Source organism: Passer domesticus, chromosome 3, assembly GCF_036417665.1.
Source record: "Passer domesticus isolate bPasDom1 chromosome 3, bPasDom1.hap1, whole genome shotgun sequence".
Taxonomy (NCBI): domain Eukaryota; kingdom Metazoa; phylum Chordata; class Aves; order Passeriformes; family Passeridae; genus Passer; species Passer domesticus.
In genome coordinates, this window is record NC_087476.1 from 101,650,413 (window position 1) to 101,675,250 (window position 24,838).

The following is a 24,838-nucleotide window of genomic DNA, read 5'->3' on the forward strand; positions in this document are numbered from 1 at the left end:
ATCTGTAGGTGAAGCAGTCAGTATCCTCTTGAAAACACTAAATCTCTTTAGAAATGTGCGTTGTTCTTCTATAATGCAGTATTAAATGTTTCAACAGTTCTGTTTTCTACTTGCAGTTGATGGTAAAAGTATGGCTGCTGCAAATGTTCTTACAACACTGGTTTTCTTTATAGAAAGCGGAGCAGTTCCAAAAAAGAAGGACCCCCTAACACACACAAGTAATTCCCTTCCTCGCTCAAAGACTGTTGCAAAATCCGGATCCACAGGCCTTTCAGGTCACCACAGAACGCCCAGCTACAGTGGGGTATCATCATCTGTGTCTAGACCAGCACCTAATCCTACACCTTCAGCTCACAAGGTACAGTGAGGATAAATATGGAAGTATACACTTGAAAATCAAGTGTAAATTCTAGATGAAGCTTTGGATTTAATACCTTAATTGCAGTATTGTAGCAGCAGAAAGTTTTGGAAAACACTGAAACTCCAAATTTTTAGCCAGGTCTCTTTGAGATATGCTGCAGAATGGATTTTAGAAATTAGAAGGCATCATGTGGGTGCGTGGGCAAAAGGATTTGAAGTGTAATCACAGTAATACATACTACTTGTTTTTAAAATTGCATGGGAAGCTGAGTGAAAGTTACCTAGAAGAAAAATAAATGTTTGTTCTATTATGTAAAAGATGGAGGTAAAACCTCTTATTGCAGAACTACAGGATTTTTTTCCCCCTACATGTTCTTCTCTTCCAAAGCATGCATGCATGCACAGGTTGTTTTGCAACCACATTGAAAAGCAAATTAGGGTTAGGCTGGGACTGAGGCACAGAAATAAGTCCTGTAGTAAGAATACAGAAAATTACAGCATTTCTGTTGACCCATCTTTTTCCCTTCCTTCCATCCATATTACCCAGTAAAGTAGAACAAAGAGCAGAATGGACTGAACATAACTGTTCTGTTAAAACATTATTGTTGCTATAATATAAAATGAAGACTTTTAAGTGGCCTGTTACAAATTATGACAGCAGTAGGAATTCTTGCTAATAGGTATTGAGAACCTGAGATGGTTTGTGATGCTTATTTCCATGCTGGGTGAAATACTATAGTTAAATTAATTATCAAACAAAAAACCTCAGACCAAACACTCTTCACCACTGTAGCCTAAGATACCCTACTTGTGGCTGAGTAATGTGGTAGTATGATTTGTAGCAAAATAGAGCAGTAGAATATTGGGTATTTGTTAACACGCAGTTTTACCGGGACAAATGAAATCTAGATCTTATTTTGTTTAACACTACACTTTCAAAGTATTAATCTGGGGTTTCTGGTGTTTTTTTTTTCTTTTTTCTTTTTTCCCCCCTCTCCAGACTGCCCCTAAAAATAGCAGAACCAATAAGCCTTCTACTCCTACCACTGCTCCTCGAAAAAAGAAAGACACAAAGATATTTAGAAATGTGGACAGCAATCTTGCTAATCTTATCCTGAATGAAGTTGTTGATAGGTAAGTGTGAAGAAAAGTAGGCTTTTCAATCCAGTAAATCAGTTTTGCATTGAGTACAATCTTGGTCCACTTGGAATGAAATTAGTACTTCTACTTTGTTGGGGTTTTTTGAGGATTTTTTGGATGGGTTTTTATTGTTGTTACTTTGGAAGAAGAATGTTTAAAAATACTTAACAATATAAGTTGTAGACTTTTCTCAAAAGGGTTCTGTATAAATAGTCAAATGCATTAAATTAGTCAGCTGCAGCTGAAAAAGAGTATCTCATTGTTAGACTAATTAGTATTCCATTTCTTTGTTAGTGGGCCAGCTGTCAAATTTGATGATATCGCAGGGCAGGAACTGGCTAAACAAGCTTTGCAAGAAATTGTTATCCTTCCTTCTCTTAGACCTGAGGTAAGCAACTGGGTATTGTTATCAGTCTGTGACAGGATTAAAGAAATGTGCTGTGCTTCACACTTGAAATTATGATTCTTGAATCCTGTTTTTACTGATTGTGATTGCTGCAAGTAGCTGTGGGGTCCTAGCTATCTTGGAAAAGGATTTATGTGTTAAAATAGTACCATGAAATTCCTTGTCTTCTGGTTAATCAATGTTGCAGAAAGTGACTGGAGCAAAAACAACCTAAAAACCTCCCTAAAAACTCCAGCCCAAATCAAATCAGCAAACCACAAACCCCTGAAAAATCCAAACAAAACCAAAACACCCTTCAACCCCATAAAACAAACAAACAGCAGAAGCAAACAAACAAAATTTCTCACTGTTTGTCAGGCTGACTGTTCCAGATAGCTATAGCTGTGTGTCCAACCCTATATGGCCCTGTAAAGGACAAAGCCCACAACTGGAAGGGTAAATGGGAGAGATTTGTATAGTTAAATTAGGTCATGACACTCTCCGTTTGGGAAAAACGTTACTGTGGTCATCCTCTCTGTCACAATGTTGGTTAAACACTGAATAGTTTATTCACAGATAGAAAGGATGCAAAGAAGTGTTGTGAGCAGCCAAATACACTAAGATGTATAACATTTGAGGTCAGATTTCCTCTTTACTTGGCTGTATGGAAGTTGATAATTTAGGCTTTTATTTATCATAGACGGTACCTCAACTACTGTTACTGTTTAAATTCAGACCTACTCTGCATACTACTGGAATTTTATGAGCTACTTTTAAGAAAAAATTAAATGGGTAATTTTCTTAAGCTGAACTTATTAAAAGTTGCAGTACTTTTGAGGAAATTGCATGCAATGATTTCCTGCAGTGCTCTCATGAGATCCCATCTGGAGTGCTGTGTCCAGTTCTGGGGTCCCCAGCACAGGAAGGGCATGGACAGCTAGATGATCAGAGGGCTGAAGCACCTCTCCTGTAAGGAAAGGCTGAGAATTGGGGTTGTTAAGCTTGGAGAAGAGAGGGCTCCAGGCTGACCTTATTTTACATTATTTCAGTACCTGAAGGAGACCTAAAAGAAAAACTGATGAGGAACTGTTTACATGGGCAGGTAGTGACAGAGCAAGGGAAAATGGCTTCAAACTGAGAATAGGTTTAGATTTGTTTATTATGAAGAAATTATTCACTGTGAGGATGATGAAACACTAGAACAGGTTGCCAGAGAAGTTGTGGATACCCCATCCTGGAGTTGTCCAAAGCCAGATTGGAAGGGGCTTTGAGCAATGTGATCTGGTGGAAAATATCCCTGTCCATGACAGGGAAGTTGGAAGGAGATGATCTTCAAAGTCCCTTCTAACCCAGTCCCATTTTATGATTCTATGATTATTGAAGAAAAACTACTGTTTGTACTTTTTGTTTGCTTGTGGGTCTCATTTGTTACATGGACAGGTGACTGGAGTTGCCCTGTGGTTTTCCCCTTAATGCAGGTACAAGTTTTGAAGCAGCATAGGGAAGAAACCTTAAACCTGGCATAGCATCACAGAAATACAAGCTGTAAGGAGAACAATGCTTTGGCAACAAATGTGTGTGCTCAGATGTTATGCAGAAGGAAGGTGTCATTGTAGCATGTTTGTTACTACAGTGCAATAGTATGTCAGGTGTGTTGTTCAGTGACACCAACACTGTGAGCCAGCTGGGAAGGACTTGGAGATGGGATGCTTGGAGTAGCTTTTCCAGTAACATGATATCTTCAATAAGGTTGTCTCATATTACTGTAGCTAGCAATGGGTCTGACCTTGGTGTGTAGGTTGGGATGTAATAAGGACAGAGAATCCCATGAATTTTTAAAATTTCCTTGGAAGTAGGGTTGGTTTTATTCCTTGTTAAAAGAGCACAGTAGATGTGGCAACTGTAAGGGGATACTTAGTAAATTAGCACTAGTTCAGTTTTGATCTTAATGAGTTTTTAACTCAAATTCCTATTTAACAAGCCAGTGGTATTTTGTAGGAGAGCAAAAGTTGGGTACATAAGCAGGAAACATTGGTTGAAACCATTTCAGTGGTAAGATGCTGCTGAAATGCTAGCAGTTAGTTCAGACCATATTCAGTATAATTACCCCGTTAACAAAAACTTGAAAAGCTTTGTGTATCTCAGTAATAAATGTCAGTGCAGCTGAACTGTAGGTGATGATCAAGGTGAGAAAGAGTTATAGATTTGATCTGGGCTGTGTGAAAATAGTGGAACTCCAGAAGAGTTATTTCAAACAAAAGAAGTCAGACAAAAAATGCACATGGTGGTGAGCAGCATGGAAAGCGGAAACACTGGAGTGTTCTTACTGAGCTAGTGAATCGCTGGGTAACTACTTTTAGGATCAGAGTCAAGCACAAACAAAATACTGTGGATGATGAAATAATAGTGAAACATGTGTTGGTCAGTCATGAAAGAAATATAACACTGGAAATGGAGCTGTTTGTTGTCATGGATATTGTGGAAAGAAGTGCCTGCTGACAGTGCTGTTTACACATGGGATATATATGAGATACCCTCCTATTGCTTTTGCTTGTTTATTGGAATCTGGAAGGGATGGGTGAGTGTGAGACCAAAAGAGAAACACGGAAACTTTTGAGGGAAGAGGTAAAGAGAAAGTGCTAGAGAAACAGCCAAGAGTCATAACTAAAAGTTACGTGTTCTGTGACTTGCCTGCGCTAGATTTGGTGGGGGAAATTTTATAGAGTAGGAAAGATGAATCTAGTGCAAAATGAGAGAGAGAGAGGAGATGGCTGTCAGTAGCATAGAGAGAAGGTGGTTGTTAAGTAATATTTTAAATAATTTTGTTGAAAGCTTGTCTCAAGTTTTATTTAATAAGGAAAGATGGAGGAGTTCTTCCATATGGAGTTAGTAAGAATACTACTTTAGCTCTCCTATTGTATACCTGCATTACTCCCTTTTTAACCGGAATTGATGCTTTAAACTTGATAGGCTAGTCTGTCTTGTGGAAAATGTTTTAAACTGCCTGCACAGTGCATCCAGGCACAGAACAATTACAACATAATTTAGCTTCTGCTTGGGAAACAATAGTGGTGTGCATTAGGTCAAGTTAGTAACAGAGTGTAGTTCTCTCAAAGCCTGTACTGTTGTGGCACGCACTGCTGCTGTTATTCTCAGTGCTAGCCAGTGTCTTCAGTCTTAAACCATTCTCTCACAAAGGTAAAGGAACATTTTATTCAAGTCTTTGATGATCACTTATGGTGATGCCCTTTTCAGCTATTTACAGGTCTGAGAGCTCCCGCACGTGGTTTGTTGCTGTTTGGCCCACCAGGAAATGGGAAGACAATGTTGGTGAGAAAAAAGCTTCATGCTTGAGTTCATGGGCTTAAAATGTAACCACAAGGGGTGGCTTTCAGTCTGGGGCTTGGACTCGTAAACTATGCATTCTTACAGAATATGTATTATGGTGTCATTTTATATATAAAAAGGCAAAATTGTTCTTAACCCTGGATTTTATGGAAGGAAGTGCTAAACTGTTCTCTCTTTAATTATTTTCATTATGACAAGTACTATTTTAAAACTTAAGCAAGTCCAGGTTTCATTTTCAGAGAGAGCGAAAGGAAGTGGGTTAATTGTTTTGTACAGCAGTGATTAATCAGAAATTATCTGCTCTCTGCTGAAACATACTAGAAGTACATTTTGGAAGTGGGGAGGGAGCACAGTAGCAAAAAAAGAGATAGTCTCACTTGCATACTGCTGTGGAACTGCCTAGCCAGAGCTTTTTTTCCTCAGCCTGATGTGCTAGATCCGTGGCTGTGCATCAGGCAGGGAGCATGGAGTGTCCTGATGTGGCTGAGCCGGGCACATCCTCCTGATCACATGGTGTGCCTGCAGCTGCACTCTCTGCTGACACTGGAGCTGGAGCAGCGCTCAAGTGCAGGAGTGTGAATGTAGAACAGCTCATGTAGGCTCATCTGTTATGTTTGACATACTGGAATATAATTGCTACTCACTAAAATTAGACTCTATAAGCAGGATTCATAATTTCTTGAATATGGTGAAATTGTTAAAGGAGAGGGTAGTCTGAATGAGCATTGCAACTGATTATTTTCCCTGGCTTTCCTCTGAAAATAGCTTTTGCATAAATAAAGAAGGGGAAAAAACACCATAACTTTTTATGTGATTTGATCCAACTGATGCCTTAAATTACCACCCTAAATTAGTTAAAACTGGCTTAGATGTCTATTCAGGATAAATTGGAAGGAAATGGAGACTTATTCTTCCATAGCAAGTTGTAGTTGGCTATGGAGCTAAGGGGATTAGAAAAATCTATGGGAGTCTGGAAGTTTCTCTATTGGTTTGCCTGCATAGCCATTCTCATTTGTAAGTGACCTGAACAGAAGGTTTCTGTACCATTTGCAAGGTACTCCCTTTGGAGAAATAGAGGTTTTCAAAACTGTCCGTCAGGACATGAGTGGACATTGCAGATGCAAAGAACTATCCTCAGTATGATAGCTTTTAAAAGTACTTTTGTTTTTCCCTCCTTTCCTAGGCCAAAGCAGTTGCTGCAGAATCAAATGCTACTTTCTTTAACATCAGTGCGGCGAGTCTGACTTCAAAATATGTAAGTAGTGTCTGTAAAATACATTGATTTGAAAACACCCATGCTTTAATTGGGGCTTAAGAAAGCCAGAGACTTCTGATGAGTCCTTGGTGAACTGTTAGCCTATAATGAACATAGTTTTTAAAAAGCGACTTGTGAACTAAAAAAATTTTGGTTTGTGCTTGTGATAAAGCAGTGTCAAAGTTTTTTCAGCTTGGCAGTGTCAGTATTGCATATGAGTGGTTGTGGGGTTTTTCATCCTTAAAAAGTGAATTAGTTGGGTCCCAGCTCTTTTCACTCTGGTAATTTAGGCACCAAAGTCTCTTGACAGTTAACTCAGTTGTGATCATAAGAGAAGTTGTAGTGTTTCTTTTAAGATGTAAACAATACCATTGCATATACTGAACCAGTGATAATCTGAATATGGATAAATGGACTGAGTGTGGTTGTTTACTAGCAAGATTGTCTGTAGGTCCTTCTGTTAGCTGTCTTGTAGTAAAAATGTTTAACCCTCTAAAAACCTTTTTTTTGTTATTTCAGGTGGGTGAAGGGGAGAAACTGGTGCGTGCTCTGTTTGCAGTAGCCAGAGAACTTCAACCTTCTATAATTTTTATTGGTAGGACCTTAAATGTTAACTTCTATTTACTTTCTTAAATTATCTTACTTACCAAAGATTAGTAAGTAATTAACTCTTGGAATAGTTGGGTAAAATTTTTTTGGGTAATTCTGCAGCTCAGGAGAACTGTCTCAGGTATTACCTGCTGGGCAAACAGTAGTTCGTATAAAGCATGTTAGATTATTGTTGCATTAATTAATTGGTGGTAATGGTGGGAAGAGGTGCTCTCTGAAAGAAAAATACTGCACTGTCTTTATGGAGTAAGTCCTTTAAACATCAAGCATGAAAATAATGTTTTGCATGTACTGAGTAGCAGTTTATCACCAGAAAGATTTTTTTTTTTTTTTCCCCCTTGCATCTCATCTGTGCCTGGCATTACCTATTCAAAGGCCAACACATCACACAAGTTTTTAAACTTTCCTAAGATCTGTCTCCTAAAGAATAAAGACCTAGTCTTTTTTAATGGAGCCTTATATTAGCAAAGGAACTTAGGAAAATCCAAAGACTTTGATGTTGTATGCTTTATTAAGATGTGTTTCTTTTTTTTTTTTAGATGAAGTGGATAGCCTTTTGTGTGAAAGACGAGAAGGTGAACATGATGCTAGCAGGCGTCTAAAAACAGAATTTTTAATAGAATTTGATGGTGTAAGTATTTAGTCTTGATATTGTTTGATTTAGCTAAATTGGCTAATATAGTGGGTGCCAGTAAAACCTATAGGTGAATTACAAAGAGTTTGGCTGCTGGGGCTTAGCTTAGCCTCCCTCCCAGCTCACCGCAATTGGCAAACAGTTTTTTTTTGCTTGTTCCTTATTTTCTGCCTTATTTTCTCTGGTATTCTGGAAGATGCAGTGTGGACTGAAAGATAGTGATCTGGAGATGAGCTGTAATAATGTCTTGGAAGATTATGGACTGAGAAGAAAGGATAACAGATGGCAGTAGTAAAGGAGCTGTGAGGACAACTGTTCTTACAGGGCAAGAGGGGCATTTTGAGGTCATGGAGAGTTGAATCCTTGTCTGCAATTGCATGGCTTCACGAATCACTTCTCTTTATTCTGGCAAAGCAAAACAAGATTAAATGGCTTTTAAATAGTTTTTGGTTTCAGAGGAATATGTGTCACAAGCATGCACTGTCAAGGAGTGAGACTTGACGGATGAGGATTTCCAAGAGACTAGTTCAGATTAAATATATATATATATATATTTCTCGTGTATACACAGTTCTGACACATCAGAAAGATTCATTTCTGTGTTAGTACACCTTTTATTGAACTATAACTTTTTTTCTTGGTATCATAAGCTAGAGAAGACAGAATTCAGTAAGAAGTATTTAATGGCATGAATGCAATACCCAGGAAGAGGAACTGGATTTCATAGAGGGACACACAAATGAGATCAGAGTTTTCTTCTGTCACAGCACTGTTCTTGGAGTAAATAATTTAGATTGTGTTCCATTAGCACAATGGAATATTGCTACTGTGGTGAAGCAATAGTAATGAGGTACAGGAGGAGCAGATCACAACATGGAGAGGCAGCAAGGTTGGGAAAAACTCCAAAATGGATGAATCAGGACAAATAATGCAATGTGACAGTGATATGCAGAGATTACACACACATGCAGAGTTTTCCCTTAAAATGAAAAGGGAAAAAGAAGTGTAATGTAAAGTCTGCTGACTTAATATTTAAAGTGTAACTGTGTCATACAGTATTTTTGGTGAACCTCTTGAACATTGCACGGTACCAATGAACCCAAATCTATGAAGTATTGAACACTAAGCAAATAATGTCTTTGATAGGCCAGAGTTTCCTCTAAAGTTTGGAAGGTCTAAGTCTCCATAATCTGGGGTATGAAATGAATGAATTGGGAGGGAAATTGCTGTGTCTTTCTGCTATTATGGTTATTTTATAGCCTGTTTTGATTACTGGATTCGTACGAGACCTGTGTTAGAGGAATCTCAGTTCTGATTTTGTGGTTCAGGCTATGCTTTAGTTTAAGGTTTGATTCTCACCCTGTAGGCTTCAAAACAGTGTTTGGCATAAAAACCCCAGAACAGCAGAAAGTCTCTAGGTTTTTCAATATATTTTTTGTTGTTTGGATCTTAATGGCAAAATGTTGTTTTGTTTTTGTTTGGTTTTGGTTTTTTTTTACCTTGTCCTGTTTTTTTTTTACTTTAAAATTATCTGAGGAATATTTTGAACCTACCTTAATGGGAAAAAAACCCAAAACATAATATATATGAAGATCCCATCAGTGTGCTGAATCCATGGCAAGTCTCTAACGGGTTTTGTTGTATTTCTGCTTGATATAGACTGTGTAAACTGAGAGCTGGCTTGCCTTCCCACATTATATAGGTGCAGTCTTCTGGAGAGGACAGAATACTTGTGATGGGAGCAACAAACAGGCCTCAGGAGCTTGATGATGCTGTTCTCAGGTATCAAAACATCTTTTTCTGAATATACACTAAGATAATATTCATTATGAAGAACAGGTTTTGCCTAATGTCATGTTGAAGTTTTGTAATAAGTAAAAGCTGTTCAGCAAGGCTAAGTTATTTAACCTCTCAAAGAAGGGCTCTTTTCTTTTGAGATGCATCTGCACAGTCATGGTGGTCTTGGAATAGTCTGAAACAGTAGTACCTGTTGAGGTCAAGTCAGTGGTTTTTAAATTTCATTAATATTTTGCTTTTTTGTTGTTTGGATCGTAATGGATCTTTAGTTTAAAGGAGAAAATTTGATCAGTATTGCAGATTGACTAGAAATCCAGTATTTCTTCTCTGTGAATATTGTCTTCTGACATCCCATGCAATTACAGATCTTGCTGTAGATTTGCCTTAGGACTTTTTTGTTAAAAGTACTCATACTTTATTCTCTTTTCATTCTTGACTGAGGAAAATAGATATGTCAGCACTGCCTGAAGACATTATTCCAAAGACTTTTTTGTGTAAAAATTGAGAGGCTTCATTTCATTGCTGGTAGTCAGTGGTATTTCTACCTTTAGAGTGTTTCCCCTCTGGGAGGAGTCTTACAACTTCAGAAAAAGAGTAAGATGACACCAGTGGCTTGTGCGTGTTTTTTTGTTTGGTTGTTGGTAGTTTTTTTCAAAATCTCTAGTTCTGCTTCCTAAAATTTGATGATGAAAGTGAAATTTGGTCACTTAACCAAAGCAAATTTTAGTTTTATATGTGCTAAATAGTTATAGAATAGTGTGAACAATGTGTACATGTTTGGGTTTCTTTCAGACGCTTCACCAAACGGGTATATGTGTCTTTACCAAACGAGGAGGTAAGTGTTGTTTCCACTCACATTTTTAAGACACAGGCAGTTCTTAACTTGCCCTTGTGGATGATTACAGTTCTATGAACTATCTTTTGGCTCACCTTGACCATATACACTGTGCATTAATTCTAGGAACTGTTTTAAGTTGTTGTCTTTTTTCTTTCACTCATACTAGTAGCAAATCTGGTGGTAGCTGCTCATGACCTCTTGATTAGTGAGGTGTTGGTTGCAGACTGGCAGACATGGGCAAGTCTGAAGTAGGACTTACAGGAGCATATTTACTTGGCTGAACAAGAGTGTTTTATTACAAAAGACAGAAGTAATTTTCCTAATTTTCAATTCAGCAGGAGATCAGGAATTTTGATGAAGATTCTAATTCTTCTTGATAGTAGTAGTTAGGCTCTTGGTCTTGTTTTTACCCAGCACTTATCTCTGCTCCTGAAGAGATGATATTGCACAGTCTTATTGCACAAGCACTGTGGGCAAGTTTAAACTGGTGGAGCACAAAAGCAAAACTGACAAAAGCATAATTCTGTTCTTGCTGCACAATTTTAAGTGTTCCGTGAAAGTTAGTTTTACATCTGATAATTTTATTATCTTCTTTTCAGACAAGACTGATTTTGCTAAAAAATCTTCTAAGTAAGCAAGGAAGTCCATTAACCCAAAAAGAGTTGGCTCAACTAGCTAGGTAAGTATTTTTTAACCATACTAAATAAATATATTCCTCTACTGCATTCATTCAGACTTTAATTCATTCAAAATGTAATTAATGTAAATCATCGACATCATGAATTCATGCATTTGGGGAAGATGGTTCCCTGTGAGGCAGTAAGAAAGTGTTTTTATATATGCACATATAGGATACACCCAGTCAGGTTTCTGTTGTTGAAACATGCTCATCAGCTCTTTACTTTGAGGAAGTGGGAGGAGGATGCTTGTTTCCACCCATCCCTCAAGGAGTCCAGCTCTCCTCCCTGATGCAAAAAGATAGCACCAGTTTTGCACTTGGCATTCATTTCACATAAAAGGCAAGATCTCTTTGCTGGTGCCTTGCTAGGCTTGTTGAATGTATTACCAAGGTAGCAGAGCAAGCACTGGATAATTTTAAGTTCTTTTCACTTTAAAATTTTATTTGTAAAATGTAGGTTACTTTTCCCCTCCTGTTATGAAACGGAGTTGTTTTATGTTTTTCATCATTGAGATTGACACAGTACTGCTGTTGATCACATAAATCTAATAATTTGTGTGAAGGAGATCAGACTAAAAAGCAGGTAGGGCAGGAAGGAGTGAAAACAGAGTGTGAGATAGCAAAGATAGGCAGGTAGAGGTACTTCAGTCTGTTTCTCTTTGTGGTAGGACAGCGGAGGTTAGTACAGTCTTGGATGTAGCATTTGTCAGCCTCTTAGTAATGTTGCAGAAGTTGATGTGTAATCCAACTGAATGTATTCCCTCTGTGCTTGAGGGTTGTTAGCTCAGGCCACATTTAGGCTGCAATAATAGCTAACTGGAGGAAAAACACAGTATCAATATTCTAAATGCAAATATAAGAACCAGATTAGAAATGCAACTTGAGTACACTTATTTTAAAGGGTTTAGAGAAAATGTAAAAGTTGAGCATCCTGCCTGCTTCTTTTTCCATCTTTCTTTCTTTGAGAGAGAGAAGTATTTAACCTCCATTATAATTTGGTGTTCCTTTGCTCCCCTGCAAGTTTTTCTATAAACTGTGACAGACTTTATGCTCTCCAGAAGACTAAGCTCTTGTTGCTGCAGCTAGCCACTGTTCTTACAAGGGCGCTGGTTTTGTTGTTAAATTTTCCTTTAGGTAACCTGCACTACTCATTTTCACTTATGTTGGCATTTTGTATTGGTGGCTTCCTGGTTCAGTCAAGGCCTTTTTTCTCCAGACTATTTCACTGGTTAACTTGGATATTAAGTCTGATTCTGGAACAGCTCCTGCAGAGTGTACAGGACAATTGAGGTTTTGGTTTTACGGTAATTGACAAATGTTGATAAACTAGTGGTACGGAATTCTCCTAACAGAAATAGTAAATGTGCTTGGGATCAGTTTTCATCTACAAATCCTAGTTGCTGCCTTTTTTTCCTTTTCTGGAATGTTATTTGGGACTTGAATATCTGTACTTGAAATTTAGTCTGTGAAAGATCACTTACAGTGAAATATAGACCACTTATAGTGAACACACTTCTGATTTATTAAACTTGAAAAACAACATCAACGTAATACTTCTTCTGATTAAGTAACACTTTGATTATCTGCAATTAAATCGATGTGGTTTGATGCAGGTTTTTTTGTTTTTTTCCTTACTCCTTAACCCCACTTTTTCCTTTGCCAAAGAATGACAGATGGATACTCTGGAAGTGACCTAACTGCATTAGCGAAGGATGCAGCACTAGGCCCCATTCGAGGTAAGCTGCAGAGATTTTGATTGAGCTTTTGACATTGGAGTTATATTTTCTTGCATCTTTATAATTCTCAAACCTCTGAAATTTAACTTTTTACACTGGATTTTGTTCTGTTCCTCATAATAGCATCTTTAGAAGATTTACTTACACAAAACCCTTCAGCATCTCACCATGTGAAAAATAAAGTTTTTGTGTCATAGGAGAAATGCAGGGTGAAATGTTTCTCAATGATTTGTAGGGTTTTAAACTAGTGTCTTTCTGAGGCTGGTGTCAGTTCTGTTGTAGCTAAATTACTACTTGAAAAGCAATTGCTGATTGCATTAGTTGTCTTTATAAAAGAGTCAAATCTCTTGAAGTCTAAGGGAAGGAAAACTGAAACAAGCTATTTAATGGGATTTTTCTAGATACAGTTTGAATGGCATAGCTTTTTATATTTTTAACTCTTAATGTTGAATTGTGATCCAGATGGCAACTGTGAATGAAAGAGTTTTACTTATATTTGTTCTTTCTCTGACATGTCCAGCTAGGAAAAACCCACAGTTGTAATGTGAATACTTTTTCCAAGACCTCTCTTTGTTCATTTTAACTAGCTAGTTATGTGTCCAGTAGCCACATCTGAGGGCACTGATTTTGTTTAGTGGGGATCAGTAGCAGGATTTTTGTGTAGAAAAGATTGTGAAGATTTGGTGTTAGTTTTCTGTTTGTAGACATATTGTCCTACTTTACAGAAAGGTACTAAAGGCAGGCAGAGCAGAAGTGTTCTGTAATATCAGCCTATTATGTGTAAATAAAAATTGTTGCAACTTTCTTAAATTATTTATGAGGAGGAGAGGTCTGTTCATTTTTTATGGGTGTGTTTGTGTTATTATTTTTTTTTAATCCTGTAGCATATATTTTTTGCCAGTGCACTATCTCTTTTGAAAGCAGCTGTTGGAATGTAATGTTTTTTACACACTTTCTTTCAGCTGCTGAATTTGTAAAGCACATCTTTCACAATCCTGCATAATAACTGGGAAACAGAGCTGCATTAATGGCTCTCATAAGAGACATCATGTCTCCTAAGAATTTGAATATATTTATTTAGAGTGGTGGAATGAATAATGTATGCATTTAGGTATTCAGGCTTTACTCGCTTCACACGCAAGTCCATTTCAAGAAGGGGCCGTGTAGCATTGTGCAACATATTTCTTTCACTTGCTTCTGTTTTCCATATAAAACAATACATTTTTGAAAATGTTTTGTGATATTATCCTTGCCAATCCTGTCTAGATTGTTTTTCTTGTACCCTCCTAGCAAAATGTTTGCTGTTACATGTTGATACTATGAGATTATTGCAAGTTATAAAAAAATAATAAAACTTGGTGAACAATGCAAGAATGTTCAGGTCCCATGAGTGCAGCATAGGGCAAGAAGCACTGTGATGTGCCCTGCCTGATTTTATTTCAGTGTTCTTGGCTGACTGTACCTTCTGTTTCCTGAAATTCAGTAGGGAGGTTGTGGATACCACAATTAATATGGGGGAGGTAGCTTTCTTGGCCTGTGTGTTGTTTTCCATACTTTAGGAGGAAGGAATAATTCTGCTGTCAATTTGTGCTGCATCTGCATTAACTGAGTGTGGGAGCAGCCTGGATGAAGAGCTGATAAATGGGGAAGGATGCAAAAACACCATGTACCTTTCTTTACAGGAGACTGTGTTGAGGCAGAAAGGTATAATTTTTAGCTGCAGGGGTTTTTTCCAAAATATGAGTGCTTTGAACATGTTTCATTTCTCAGAAGTGATTAAAGTTTTCTTACGGAACTCACCTATATATTTTTATTTTTACAGAATTAAAACCAGAACAGGTGAAGAACATGTCTGCCAGTGAGGTAAGCTGTTCCAGCAGCTGTATTTTCCCCTTTGAATAGGTTTTCTCACTAGAAACTTTGAAGATCCTTTTTTTGTGTGTTGTATCATACAAAATAGCATAATATTTGGGGGTATTACCCTTTTTAATCACTCCTTCATTAAAGAAAATTCTTTAGAAATAGAGAATGACAAGACCTGTCCTCAGATGTCTGAGGTTCATGTGTAGTTTGTTGGCTTTCAGGCTTCAGAGCACTTATTTTTCTGTTAGTAAGTCTGTTCTAAATTTCAGCTGACTGTCCTGTCTTTTCCTTCACACTGAACTGCAGTATTTGTTACCTAGCTGATGATGTCAGAGGCCTGGCTTTTATTTACTCAGTGTTACTTCCCAAAAGTATTCCCAGAAGTATTATGTGAAATTACTTCTACCCCCTCCACCCCATCTTTACATAAAGCAGGTTAACTTAAGGAGAAGCTAAAACAGAAGTACTACACAAACATGTGTATGTGTAGTAGTTGCATTCATTGACATGGATCAACATGAAGAAAAAGATTAAGGTCCTGACCACAAACTGCAGGGGAAAAAAAAAAAGGAAGCAATTAGTCCTGTGTACAGAAGTTTCTATTCAGGTGTGTGTGCAAACCATGGTTACACAGGGAAAATTGAGCAAAACTTAATTTCTCAGTTACTTTTTGTGTTTAGCCTGAGGTTGTGGCCAAAGCTGGAAGGATTTGTTGCAGGAGGATAACAGCATCTATGATAATTTGTCGTGATGTCCTCATGTGCACCAGCTCACACCACCTACTGAAACAGGAAGAAATGACACAGTCTAATGAGCTATTAAGTAACAAGGCAGATCTTACTATTAGCAAGTGTTAGCTTATTAAAAATGTTGCATACTGGTAGTCTTAAATTACAAGACTCTTGCATCAGGTCATAGAATAATAGAACACCCCGCTTTGGAAGGGACCTTCAAAGATCACCTGGTCCATCCTTTCGTGGGAAAGGGAACATAGATGAGATTATTTAGGGCTCTGCCCATTCATATCTTCAAAACCTCCAGCAATGGAGACTCTACCACATTCCTTGGGGGGGTTGTTGCAGTGGGTGTCTACTCTCTCTGCAAAAATTTTGTTCTTGCATCAAGATGCAGCACTCCTAGAATGTGTTTTGTTAAAAGTGAATACTCCAGTACTTCTTGAATCAACCGAAGCAGGTAGATTGCTTGTGACCCTGATGTTACTAATTTTCTGTTTAGATGAGAAATATCAAGCTGTCAGATTTCACAGAATCTCTGAAGAAGATCAAGCGCAGTTTGAGCCCTCAGACCCTGGAAGCATACATTCGCTGGAACAAGGACTTTGGAGATACCACAGTGTGAGACACTACTTGAAGTGAAACACTGCTGCCTGGGGAGCAGCTGGTGCAGAAAACTGGGAAGCAGCCAGAGTTTACAGGACTTTACAGATATTTAAATATCTGCATTAAAACTTGAGATTAAGAGAAAATTATACAATGTGAAATGTGTTCATCATCAAAGCCTCCTTGCCATTTAGTGAGGATTTACACACTGTAAGAAAGAGCACAACAGGACTTGAGATAAGTAAGATTCCTAGCAATCTGATTCTGGTTTGAACATTAATATATGTATATTGTTTCTGCTACAGGGCTCTGATGATATTGATCATTGGAGGACCTTTCCCTATGTTGTGTGTGTGTTTTTTTGTTTTTAATTTTGCCATGACGTTGATGAACAATGAACTTGGAACAATGATGTTCAATTTGAGGTTTGTAAACTGCAGTTCATTTTTTTTGACTTTTTTTATCCTTAATGTGCCAAATAAAACAATTTCCCTGTGCAGAGTGGAAGAACAGCATTGGGGAATTACAATTATTAAAATGTTAAAAGTAGCTGGTCTGTTATTATTTGTCTTTTTGTTTTGTTGTAATGTGACTGAGTTGTTCACAGGACAGGTTTAAAGAAGACCTTTGATAGCAGAACAGCAAAAAACCCCAACCTTATAAAACCAATTCAAACTGCCTTTTAAAAGCAAAATTACTAAATAAAAGAATAGACTGAGATACTCATTTACTGGCAGTATTTTCTCTTAATGCATTTTGTAACGCTTTCATTGGTAGAATGTTAGCTTAAGCTTACAGTGTACAACTTGAGCCCAGCTGATGTTTGAGAGAGTAGGTGATGCTAATTGTTGAGTTTCAGAAATTACGTGTTTCTACTCTGTATTTTGGTCTGTTTATGATAATTGAAAGTAAAATTTCCATTGTGATAATTTTTTTAATCTCCACATGTAAGCATTAAAATATGAGGCTACATGTTTAATACATAGCACACATTAATGTTTTTATAGCTTTCATATGTTTCGGTTTATATATTAAAGTATGAAACACTCAGCTGATCTGCTTTTTTAAAAAGAAACTGCATCTTTGTACAAATACTTGTTTTTATTATATAAATGACAAGCTATTAAAAAAAACAAACTCTTAAATGATAGCCTTTAAATACCATAATAAAGGAAAGCATTTTTGCCTTTACTTCTAAAGGCCCAACATCTTGTTTACAAATTCTACACAGATTAAACACAGATGTTTGCAAGGCAGAACACTAGTTCCTTGTTAAAGCAGGTTTGTGGGTTGTTGGGTTCTTTGATTTTGTTGTGAGTTTTTTTGGGGTTTTTTTCTTTTTTTTCTTTTTTTTTTTTACACCTCTCCCAACTTAGTGATACTGCAAAAATGCATATTGTTTACTGTTGTTTTAATGAAAATGAGTTGTAAGTGTTATTTGTTTTTGGTCTTAACAGAAAATTTGTTTTTAATGTTTCATTTAACTTATTTTTGAACTACTTACCTGAAAGTTGACTATAAATAATATATTATATGTATATATGAAAAGAAAAAAGCAACCCTAGCTGATAGATGCAGTTGTAGGTATAGTAATACTCTGAGAGGACTGTGCTCACTGTGTGGTATTGAGTACTAAATAGCAGAAGCTCTGTCAAACCTTTGAGATGCACATATGCAATATGTTTGGGATTTTTTTTTCCAACCAGAGATGCTTTTAACTGATCTTAAGATTAAAAGCAATCAAATAAGAGACGATTGTTCCACTACTATGCCTTTTGAAATAGTCTAACCAAACCACTTCTAGCCTTCTAAGGATAGGACTCTCTCAAATGTATGTCTTATGTAAATGAAATGTGACTTTGGTTCCTCTGATTCACCTTTCTGGAGAAATGCTAAAAGATTTCAGATTCTTAAGTCTCATGTCTTGCTTTGCCTTAGTTCTGCCTTCAGTAGACCATCTCTGTTGTTGGAGATTCCTGGCTGACTTGATCCATATTTGTAATATTCTTCATAGTGCTAAGCATGAATATTACTGTTGTATTAGTGTCTGCCAAGTAGCTACAGCTAAGAAAGGGCCTTGGTTTTATTCATAAAGCTTTGCTAGACATTCCTTGAGATCCTTTGCAAATGAGAACTTAGAAGATAATGCTTCTGGTTTTCAGTGTTCCTAAATGATTGTTACAAAACTGTTGGTTTCGTCCGCTTCATTTTGAGGAACATACTGGTTATTTATTTCAAATGCATACTCAGTGGCATGGGATAGGTACCTGAAATGCTCAGGCAGAAGTCCCCGTCTCCTAAAGCAGCACCAGTATGCAGCACAAAGAGTCAGAATCACCAGCTGCTACGTAAAAAGAAAAGGGACCAGCCTTTTCACTAGTTTGTAGTGAAACAAACTAGTTCAGTCAAGAGAATCTGTGTGACTGGTACAGCTGCTTTTTGTCTTCTATCATGCCTGATTGTTTTTTGCTTAATGGATGAACTACAGCACTATAAATTAATGCTGGAACACAGTAAAAAGAAGAAAATTTTGTTCTGCAGCATCAGTTTGCCCCACAGCTGCTGGACTCTTAGCCCATGGCCAGGTGCTGTTTGGTTCATAAATCTCCTTTAATGTCTTGTCTTATGCTATTTTCTGAATAGTGTCTTTTAAGAATAATTCTGTTCTGCTTAAGGCATTATCTTGCATCTTACTCCTCGTTTTATATGTACTAAGTCCCAGCTCAGTGATTCCATCTATATGTTGGATTAACTGTGTATAAGAGCAGATCTGGGGAAAAACAACCACAACAAAGGGAAAAAAACCACCAAACCTTCCCCCCCCACACACACACAAAAAAAAACAAACAAAAAAACCCACACCAAAACCATCCCAAACAACCTCAAATTACCCATATTTCCCAAGTCTGTAGTACTTACGCATAACTTTACCAGCTGTATTTTCCATAAAATCAGGTTATGCTTTAATGCAATGTCTCAAATCAGAATAAACAGGACAGCAACTTGGGTGCTTTTAACCTTTGTGAAGACTACCTTTCCATTAGCTGTCTGGACTGATTTTTTCCTTCCCCCCCCTTGATTTTCTGTGAATCTGCCCACTGCTAGTGAATGAGCAATTTGACCCACTTTTTTGACATGATTAGTAAGCAGCTTGTCTGGCTTTCTGCCAGTGTGTTTTACTGGCTTTCAAGTGTAGCAGTTACTGGAGGGAGAAAATAAAACCAACCCAAAGCCCTTGTGTTTTTCTAACAACCTTCTTCATACATCTTTCTGCTTTTATTAAGCAGGAGCCACATTTTTTGTCTTTCAACATACTGGAAGAATAGTATGTAGATTGCTCTGAGACTTTGTTGTATGTTATGATGCTCCCTTTACTAATGTTGACTTTTCTGTGGACTACAGCAAACCTGTACAGTCCTCTGCGTATGCAAAGACAAAATCAACACAGCATATTAAAGATAAGCCTTAAACTGGGATATGTATGCACAAATAAGTTTCTTAGGCTTTGCAGCGTTTAGAATACCAGAAAAATTGGCATTGTGCCCTTGAGATGTCTCGCTGACTCAAAGCCAGTTGCTAGTACAGTCCTGTTGAATATGGCCCTGCAACTTTATGTAGGCAACAAATGTGGTAATAACACTTTAAAATGAGTAAGAATGGGATCTCTGAACTGAGAAGGTATGTTGTCAGAGGCTATTGCTGGTTTTTCTGTTCCATTCTCTCAAGTGTTTTTAGAATGACAGCTTTTATACATATAACTCAATTAACCTCACCTTCTGGTGTAGGATAAATAATATTTTTTCTATTCTAGACAAGCCGGGTTTAGCACTGCTTGGCACTGCTGTCAGGTCCATCTTATGAAATTTTAAGTACTTTGTACTTGGAATACTGAAGTCAGATATGCTGGCAAATGGAGCTGAGACATCTGTGCTGCAACTGGAAAGCAGTGTTCTCCTTAGGGTTTCCTTAATCACCTATGGTGAGAATTCATGCCCTAGATTTCCATAGTGCTTTGGTGCATAGTTGTGCCCAGCACGTGCTTCTCTAGCTTCTCCAGCTTTAGTGTTCTTCTGCATGTGGCAGCTTTGGGAGGCAGCCGGTGCTACTGTGCCTGACCAGATTCTCATTCCTTTTCTGTGGTGCCCTCAAGCTTTTGTGATGCTTTAAGTTGTTGGGGTTTCTACCAGATATCAAAATTGGAATGAAAAGTAGCAAGCAGGTAGTGAATGCAACTAGTTATCTCAGTCATTGTGCTAATTAGAGGCAGTTTTATTATTAGTTTCTCTTGAGCTGCTATTTAGTGTTGAAGAATGTTGTTTTACTGACCTATGTGAATTTTCATGCTTAGGATGATCTGCAGACATCCTAAGAGATGGCAAATTGATCAGCTATTTTCTTTTAGAATTTTAATTATAATTTTCAGTATCTTTTAATTATGGTAATTTTAATTCCACAGGATGAGGAAGTTAAGCTGTCACTTCCTGCAAATACAAAATCATCTTGTAAAATATGGAGAAATCTGTATTCTGTTTTTCCTGCTTCTTGTGCAAATCATTAACTGTCTTAGAGTGGAAACTTCTTACCTTGTCAATAACTACCTCCTGAGTTCAGCAATAATTGGCAAGGTACACACTCCTCCGGTGGATTCAACATACTGGCTCAACACTGCAGATTCTTCAGAGCCTGATGTTTTGGTTTGAAAATGCTTGACATTACTTCTGGAAACTATGGTGATGAACCTTGTTTTGCTGTAAGACTCTCCTTGCCTTCATAAGATACTCTTCTTAAAAAATGCTTTCTTCAGAGAAGTGGCTTTGAGGATTAAAGGTCGGTGCTCCTTGTAGTTGGTTGATACAGGCGTAGCGGTCAAAGCTGCTGGCTGTGGCCTCTCAGTTATGCAGGGTTCTCTCCCATTAGAAATGGGGAAGAAAGTATTTTGTCTAATAGTGGCACAACTGACAAAGGGACTGGAAATACAGAAACTGCTTTTGCTACATGATTCCCATTTTTACTCGTGTGAAGGGCTAGTTGGTATTTTTCAGAAATCTGTATTAAAGCGATGAAGACCAAAGGTGGAGACAAAACACCATACCACACCCCCATAAAATATATTGGACAACTCCAGTCTGGGATGGGATTAGTTTATGTATTTTGTTGTTTAGAAGCACTTTTGTTTCATTGTTCTTTTAAGAATGTTTTCTGAAATGTTAAACACCGTTTTACTAAAAATAACCAATGTAAAAAAGCATGACAAGCAGTCACATAGCTTTAGCTACAATAAAATGTTTCATTTGTCCTGTTAGTACTGTTTTCTTGTCTGTTTATCAGATAAAATGTCCAAAACTAAAAGCCTTTTCATTAAACTTGAAGCCTATTAAATTGCTGCTGGTTTTAAAAAAACATTTAAAAACATCAGGTGTTGTATACCAGATGATGGAACAATAAAATGTAAATAAATCAGTTTCTAAAGAACATAAGTTCTTAAAACTAATGTAAACAGAAGTGCTACTTCCTAAATAAATGTGCTTAAACTGAAAGTGTGTGCTTATCCTAGTCTTGCTAGATCATGGTGAAAACCAGTTTTCACATAACTATTTCTGGTAGTCATGAGGAAGTCCTGAGAAATTTGGAGCAACATTTGCTTGGCCTGAAAACGGCTTTGCTTTTGCTTGGGGGAGAGTGCTGCTGTTAATTCTGTTAACAATATTATTTCTTTCCTTAACCCCATTGCCTTACCTTTGTAATTCTCTGTCTTGAGGCTGCATCTGGACTGCTTACAGCTATTTCTGTTATTACAGTTGCATCCTGAAGATAAAATTAATCAAACTTTATTAAGATTCATTTTAATATTTCATATCTGGCAGCATTGGGGGTCTCCCAAAAAACAGCCATGACCACTGCCTTCCACACATCATCATGTCAATCACTGCTAAAACAAATCAACCAAATAAAAATCTATACACTAAGGAAGAAAAAACCCCAGTGTTGGACTGAAGCATGTGAGCTATTCCTGCTTCTGTGAAGGAATAATTCCTTAGGACAGAAAGACATCACTGGTGTCTATCCAAGGTATCTCTCTTTGGCTGAAATACTACTGCTTGGGGGTAGATTTTGAACCACTAAACTGATTTCTATTGGTAATTTTGGGTATAGGTTACAGACATTCAAATACTTTATTCTTGTAGAGGAGATAATCAGAAAATGAAAATCAGTGAAGAAAGAAGAGCATGAAAAAACATATCCCACCATTTGCTATTTTGAAATCTACAGAGATTTTGTTTTTGGCAGCATACCCTGGACTGAAGTTTATCTTGGACTCATTAAACTGTTCCCATTCCAGCCAAGGAGGGAGACAAGGCTGCATGCCTAGTGTTAGATGCTGATTTCTGTATTTTAGTGCTCTAAGTTTGCTAGAGAAAAGTGAGAAAAAAGTAAGTTAAAACTTGTTGGGTGGGAGTTTTTTGTTTGTTTTGGGTGGGTGGGGTTTGTTTTGTTTTGGGGTTTTTTGTTGTTGGGTTTCTTTTTGCCCCACTCATGCCATCTTTCTGCAAATTTCCAAATATGTTGTGAATTTGTGAGATCCAGCCTGTTTCCTGAAAGGGTTTACGTGCCTCTGGAGAAGACAGTTATGCAACTTTCCCTAAGTTATTTCTTATTCTATGTATCACGATAAAACAGAAAATACATGTTATGGTGAAGGCAGAAAAATATAATTTAACTAAAATCCATCTCTTAACACTTGTGGGATTATTCCAGATGCTGTGTTGCAGCTATATTAAAAAAAAAAAAAAAACAAAAAAAACCCTCATTTTCCAGAATATCAGCCTACAAACAACTTATTGAACAAAGTGTGGTGGTTTTACCACATAGTTTTGAAAATTCCACTTTTTTTTGCAAGTGTGTAGTGTAAGAACAATATGTTCTTTCTAAGTCTGTAACTTCTGTTATTTTCAAATCTCATTTTAGTAATTTCTAAAAGGCCTCAAACTTGCCTCAGTAAGACATCCTTGAAGACTCTTAGTTTTGTTATATGCAGAATGCTACTATCAGCTGTGCTATTGTAGAACTTTTCTACTGTGAAGGCACTTCCTCAAGTGCTGCTTCTAATAACTAACTGTTGGCCTCTTCTGGGAAGAAATACCCCGTGGCATCAAATAAATCAAAAAGCCCAATACTATGTCAATAATGAAGTAACAAAAAAACTTTGTGGAGCAAATTATACAGTGGTTCACCATAGTTCTGATTTCCGCATTAAATTTGAAAGGAGGCAGCAGCTGCAGTTTGAATTTCTTGCCTGTCATCCAGATTCTATAAAGCAAAAATCTATTTTCTGCAAATAGTTTCCAAAATTTCTCCCATACACTAGAAAAAAAAAAAACCATACTGACTACAGCCAAGAGCTTAGAATGAGGTTTGAGACATTAAATCAATCTTAAGGAGTACAATTACCTGATAAGTCTGATAGTTGTTCTTAATTAATGATACCTCTGAGGACCAGATACACTCAAAATCTGGAAAATAATTTTTTTTAAATCAATAATAAAATCACGTTCTGCAAATGTATAGGAACAGGAGACAATACACACAACTTAATTGTGGAGCACATTAAACTCTGAAGCAGATTAAAGACTGGCTTTTTCCTGGTTTAATTTGATGTACAGGCCTATCTCTCACCCACAGTCAGGTAAGTATTTTGGTGTTTTACAGAACAGGTGAGATGCAAATAACATTTTTAACTATGGGTACTGGAGAGCTGAATAGACTCTTTAAAAGAACAAAGATTAAGGCAGTGTTACAGAAGGTTGTTCCAAGTTTCTTCCTAGGCACAATAATCTGTCTTAATAAAATATCTCGCTTCAATTTTTATTCCTCTCTTTTCCACTTACTTTGCAAATAATAATAAATAGTAAATAAGCTGTTTTGTGAATAAATCTTTCAGTACATTCAATCCCGTGCAACTTTGGGATTGCAACTTTGCAGCACAATTTTTCTTAAGAGCTATCCGAGCTTCCAAGATGATTTCTGTTCTGTGTTTCGTTGTACTTTCCACGCAAAGCGTTCCTGCCGTACGCATTCCTTCTGACAGGAGCTTCTGGGCACAGTGAAGCCATCTGCTGGCCACCCAGCCCGGGGGATGCTGGCACCTTGTGTCCCGGCCTTCCCGAGCCTCGGGAGCGGCGGTCAGTGCCAGAATCCTCTCCAAGCCCGCTCTGGATAGCAGCCGGCTCGGGATGGGGCTGCACGGCGTGCGGATCCCTCCTCTGGGCTGTGATGCTTCTAATGTGCACCGGATCCAGAGCCACGGGAGCGCTTCTGGGAATCTCAGCGCACAGTGACTGCATTTCCAACATAACTCCTGTAGTTTGGAGAGCTGCTGTCCTTTGGGGGTTTTGCGGGGGAAAAGAAGTGCCTTTTGCAGGCTGTGTCCTGAGCGCCCTTAGCGCCGGGTACTGCGGCTGGCCGTGGGGACGGAGGAAGGAATGCTCGTACTGGGAAGCAAATCCATCCTTGTGGAATTGCTGTAGTGGAGCATCGTGACTGACGGTGACAGGCCTAGGACTACAAAACTCTTAAGCTGTGCCATGGGCGGTTTAGGTTGAATACTAGGAAGAATTTCTTCACAGAAAGGGCGGTTAGGTATTGGTGGAGTCACCATCCCTGGAAGTGTTTAAAGGAAACACTGGACGTGGCACCCAGTGCCATGGCCTAGATGACACGGTGGTGTTCGGTCACAGGCTGGACTGTGATGATCGTAGGTCTGCGATGGTACCACCCGTGGGATCCCTTTCCTTGGGCTCCCGCAGGCAGCGGGCAGAAGAGCGGCAGACAAGACCTTTACACCCCAAGGCGGGTC

At 37.8% G+C, this 24,838-nt stretch overlaps 1 protein-coding gene and 1 long non-coding RNA gene across 6 annotated transcripts in view; one reads left to right on the plus strand and one right to left on the minus strand.

Moving 5' to 3' along the window:
• The window catches only part of SPAST (spastin), a 38,532-nt gene extending 17,246 nt beyond the window's left edge, over positions 1–21,286 (plus strand). For all 5 annotated transcript variants that reach the window (XM_064414733.1, XM_064414735.1, XM_064414736.1 and 2 more), the window contains 13 exons: positions 174–358; positions 1,361–1,494; positions 1,795–1,888; positions 5,141–5,215; positions 6,417–6,488; positions 7,008–7,083; positions 7,637–7,728; positions 9,434–9,513; positions 10,321–10,363; positions 10,966–11,045; positions 12,711–12,781; positions 14,604–14,644; positions 15,881–21,286. In XM_064414733.1, the coding sequence (XP_064270803.1) occupies positions 174–358; positions 1,361–1,494; positions 1,795–1,888; positions 5,141–5,215; positions 6,417–6,488; positions 7,008–7,083; positions 7,637–7,728; positions 9,434–9,513; positions 10,321–10,363; positions 10,966–11,045; positions 12,711–12,781; positions 14,604–14,644; positions 15,881–16,003 (1,166 nt within the window). In that variant the 3' untranslated portion in view covers positions 16,004–21,286. The remainder of the gene's footprint in view (positions 1–173; positions 359–1,360; positions 1,495–1,794; positions 1,889–5,140; positions 5,216–6,416; positions 6,489–7,007; positions 7,084–7,636; positions 7,729–9,433; positions 9,514–10,320; positions 10,364–10,965; positions 11,046–12,710; positions 12,782–14,603; positions 14,645–15,880) is intronic.
• Positions 20,389–24,836, minus strand: LOC135297317 (uncharacterized). Its single transcript, XR_010359346.1, has 3 exons — positions 23,871–24,836; positions 23,434–23,495; positions 20,389–21,789 (listed from the first exon to the last, which is right to left on the minus strand). It is a non-coding gene; the product is annotated as an uncharacterized LOC135297317 (long non-coding RNA).
• Between the last annotated feature and the right edge of the window lie 2 nt (positions 24,837–24,838).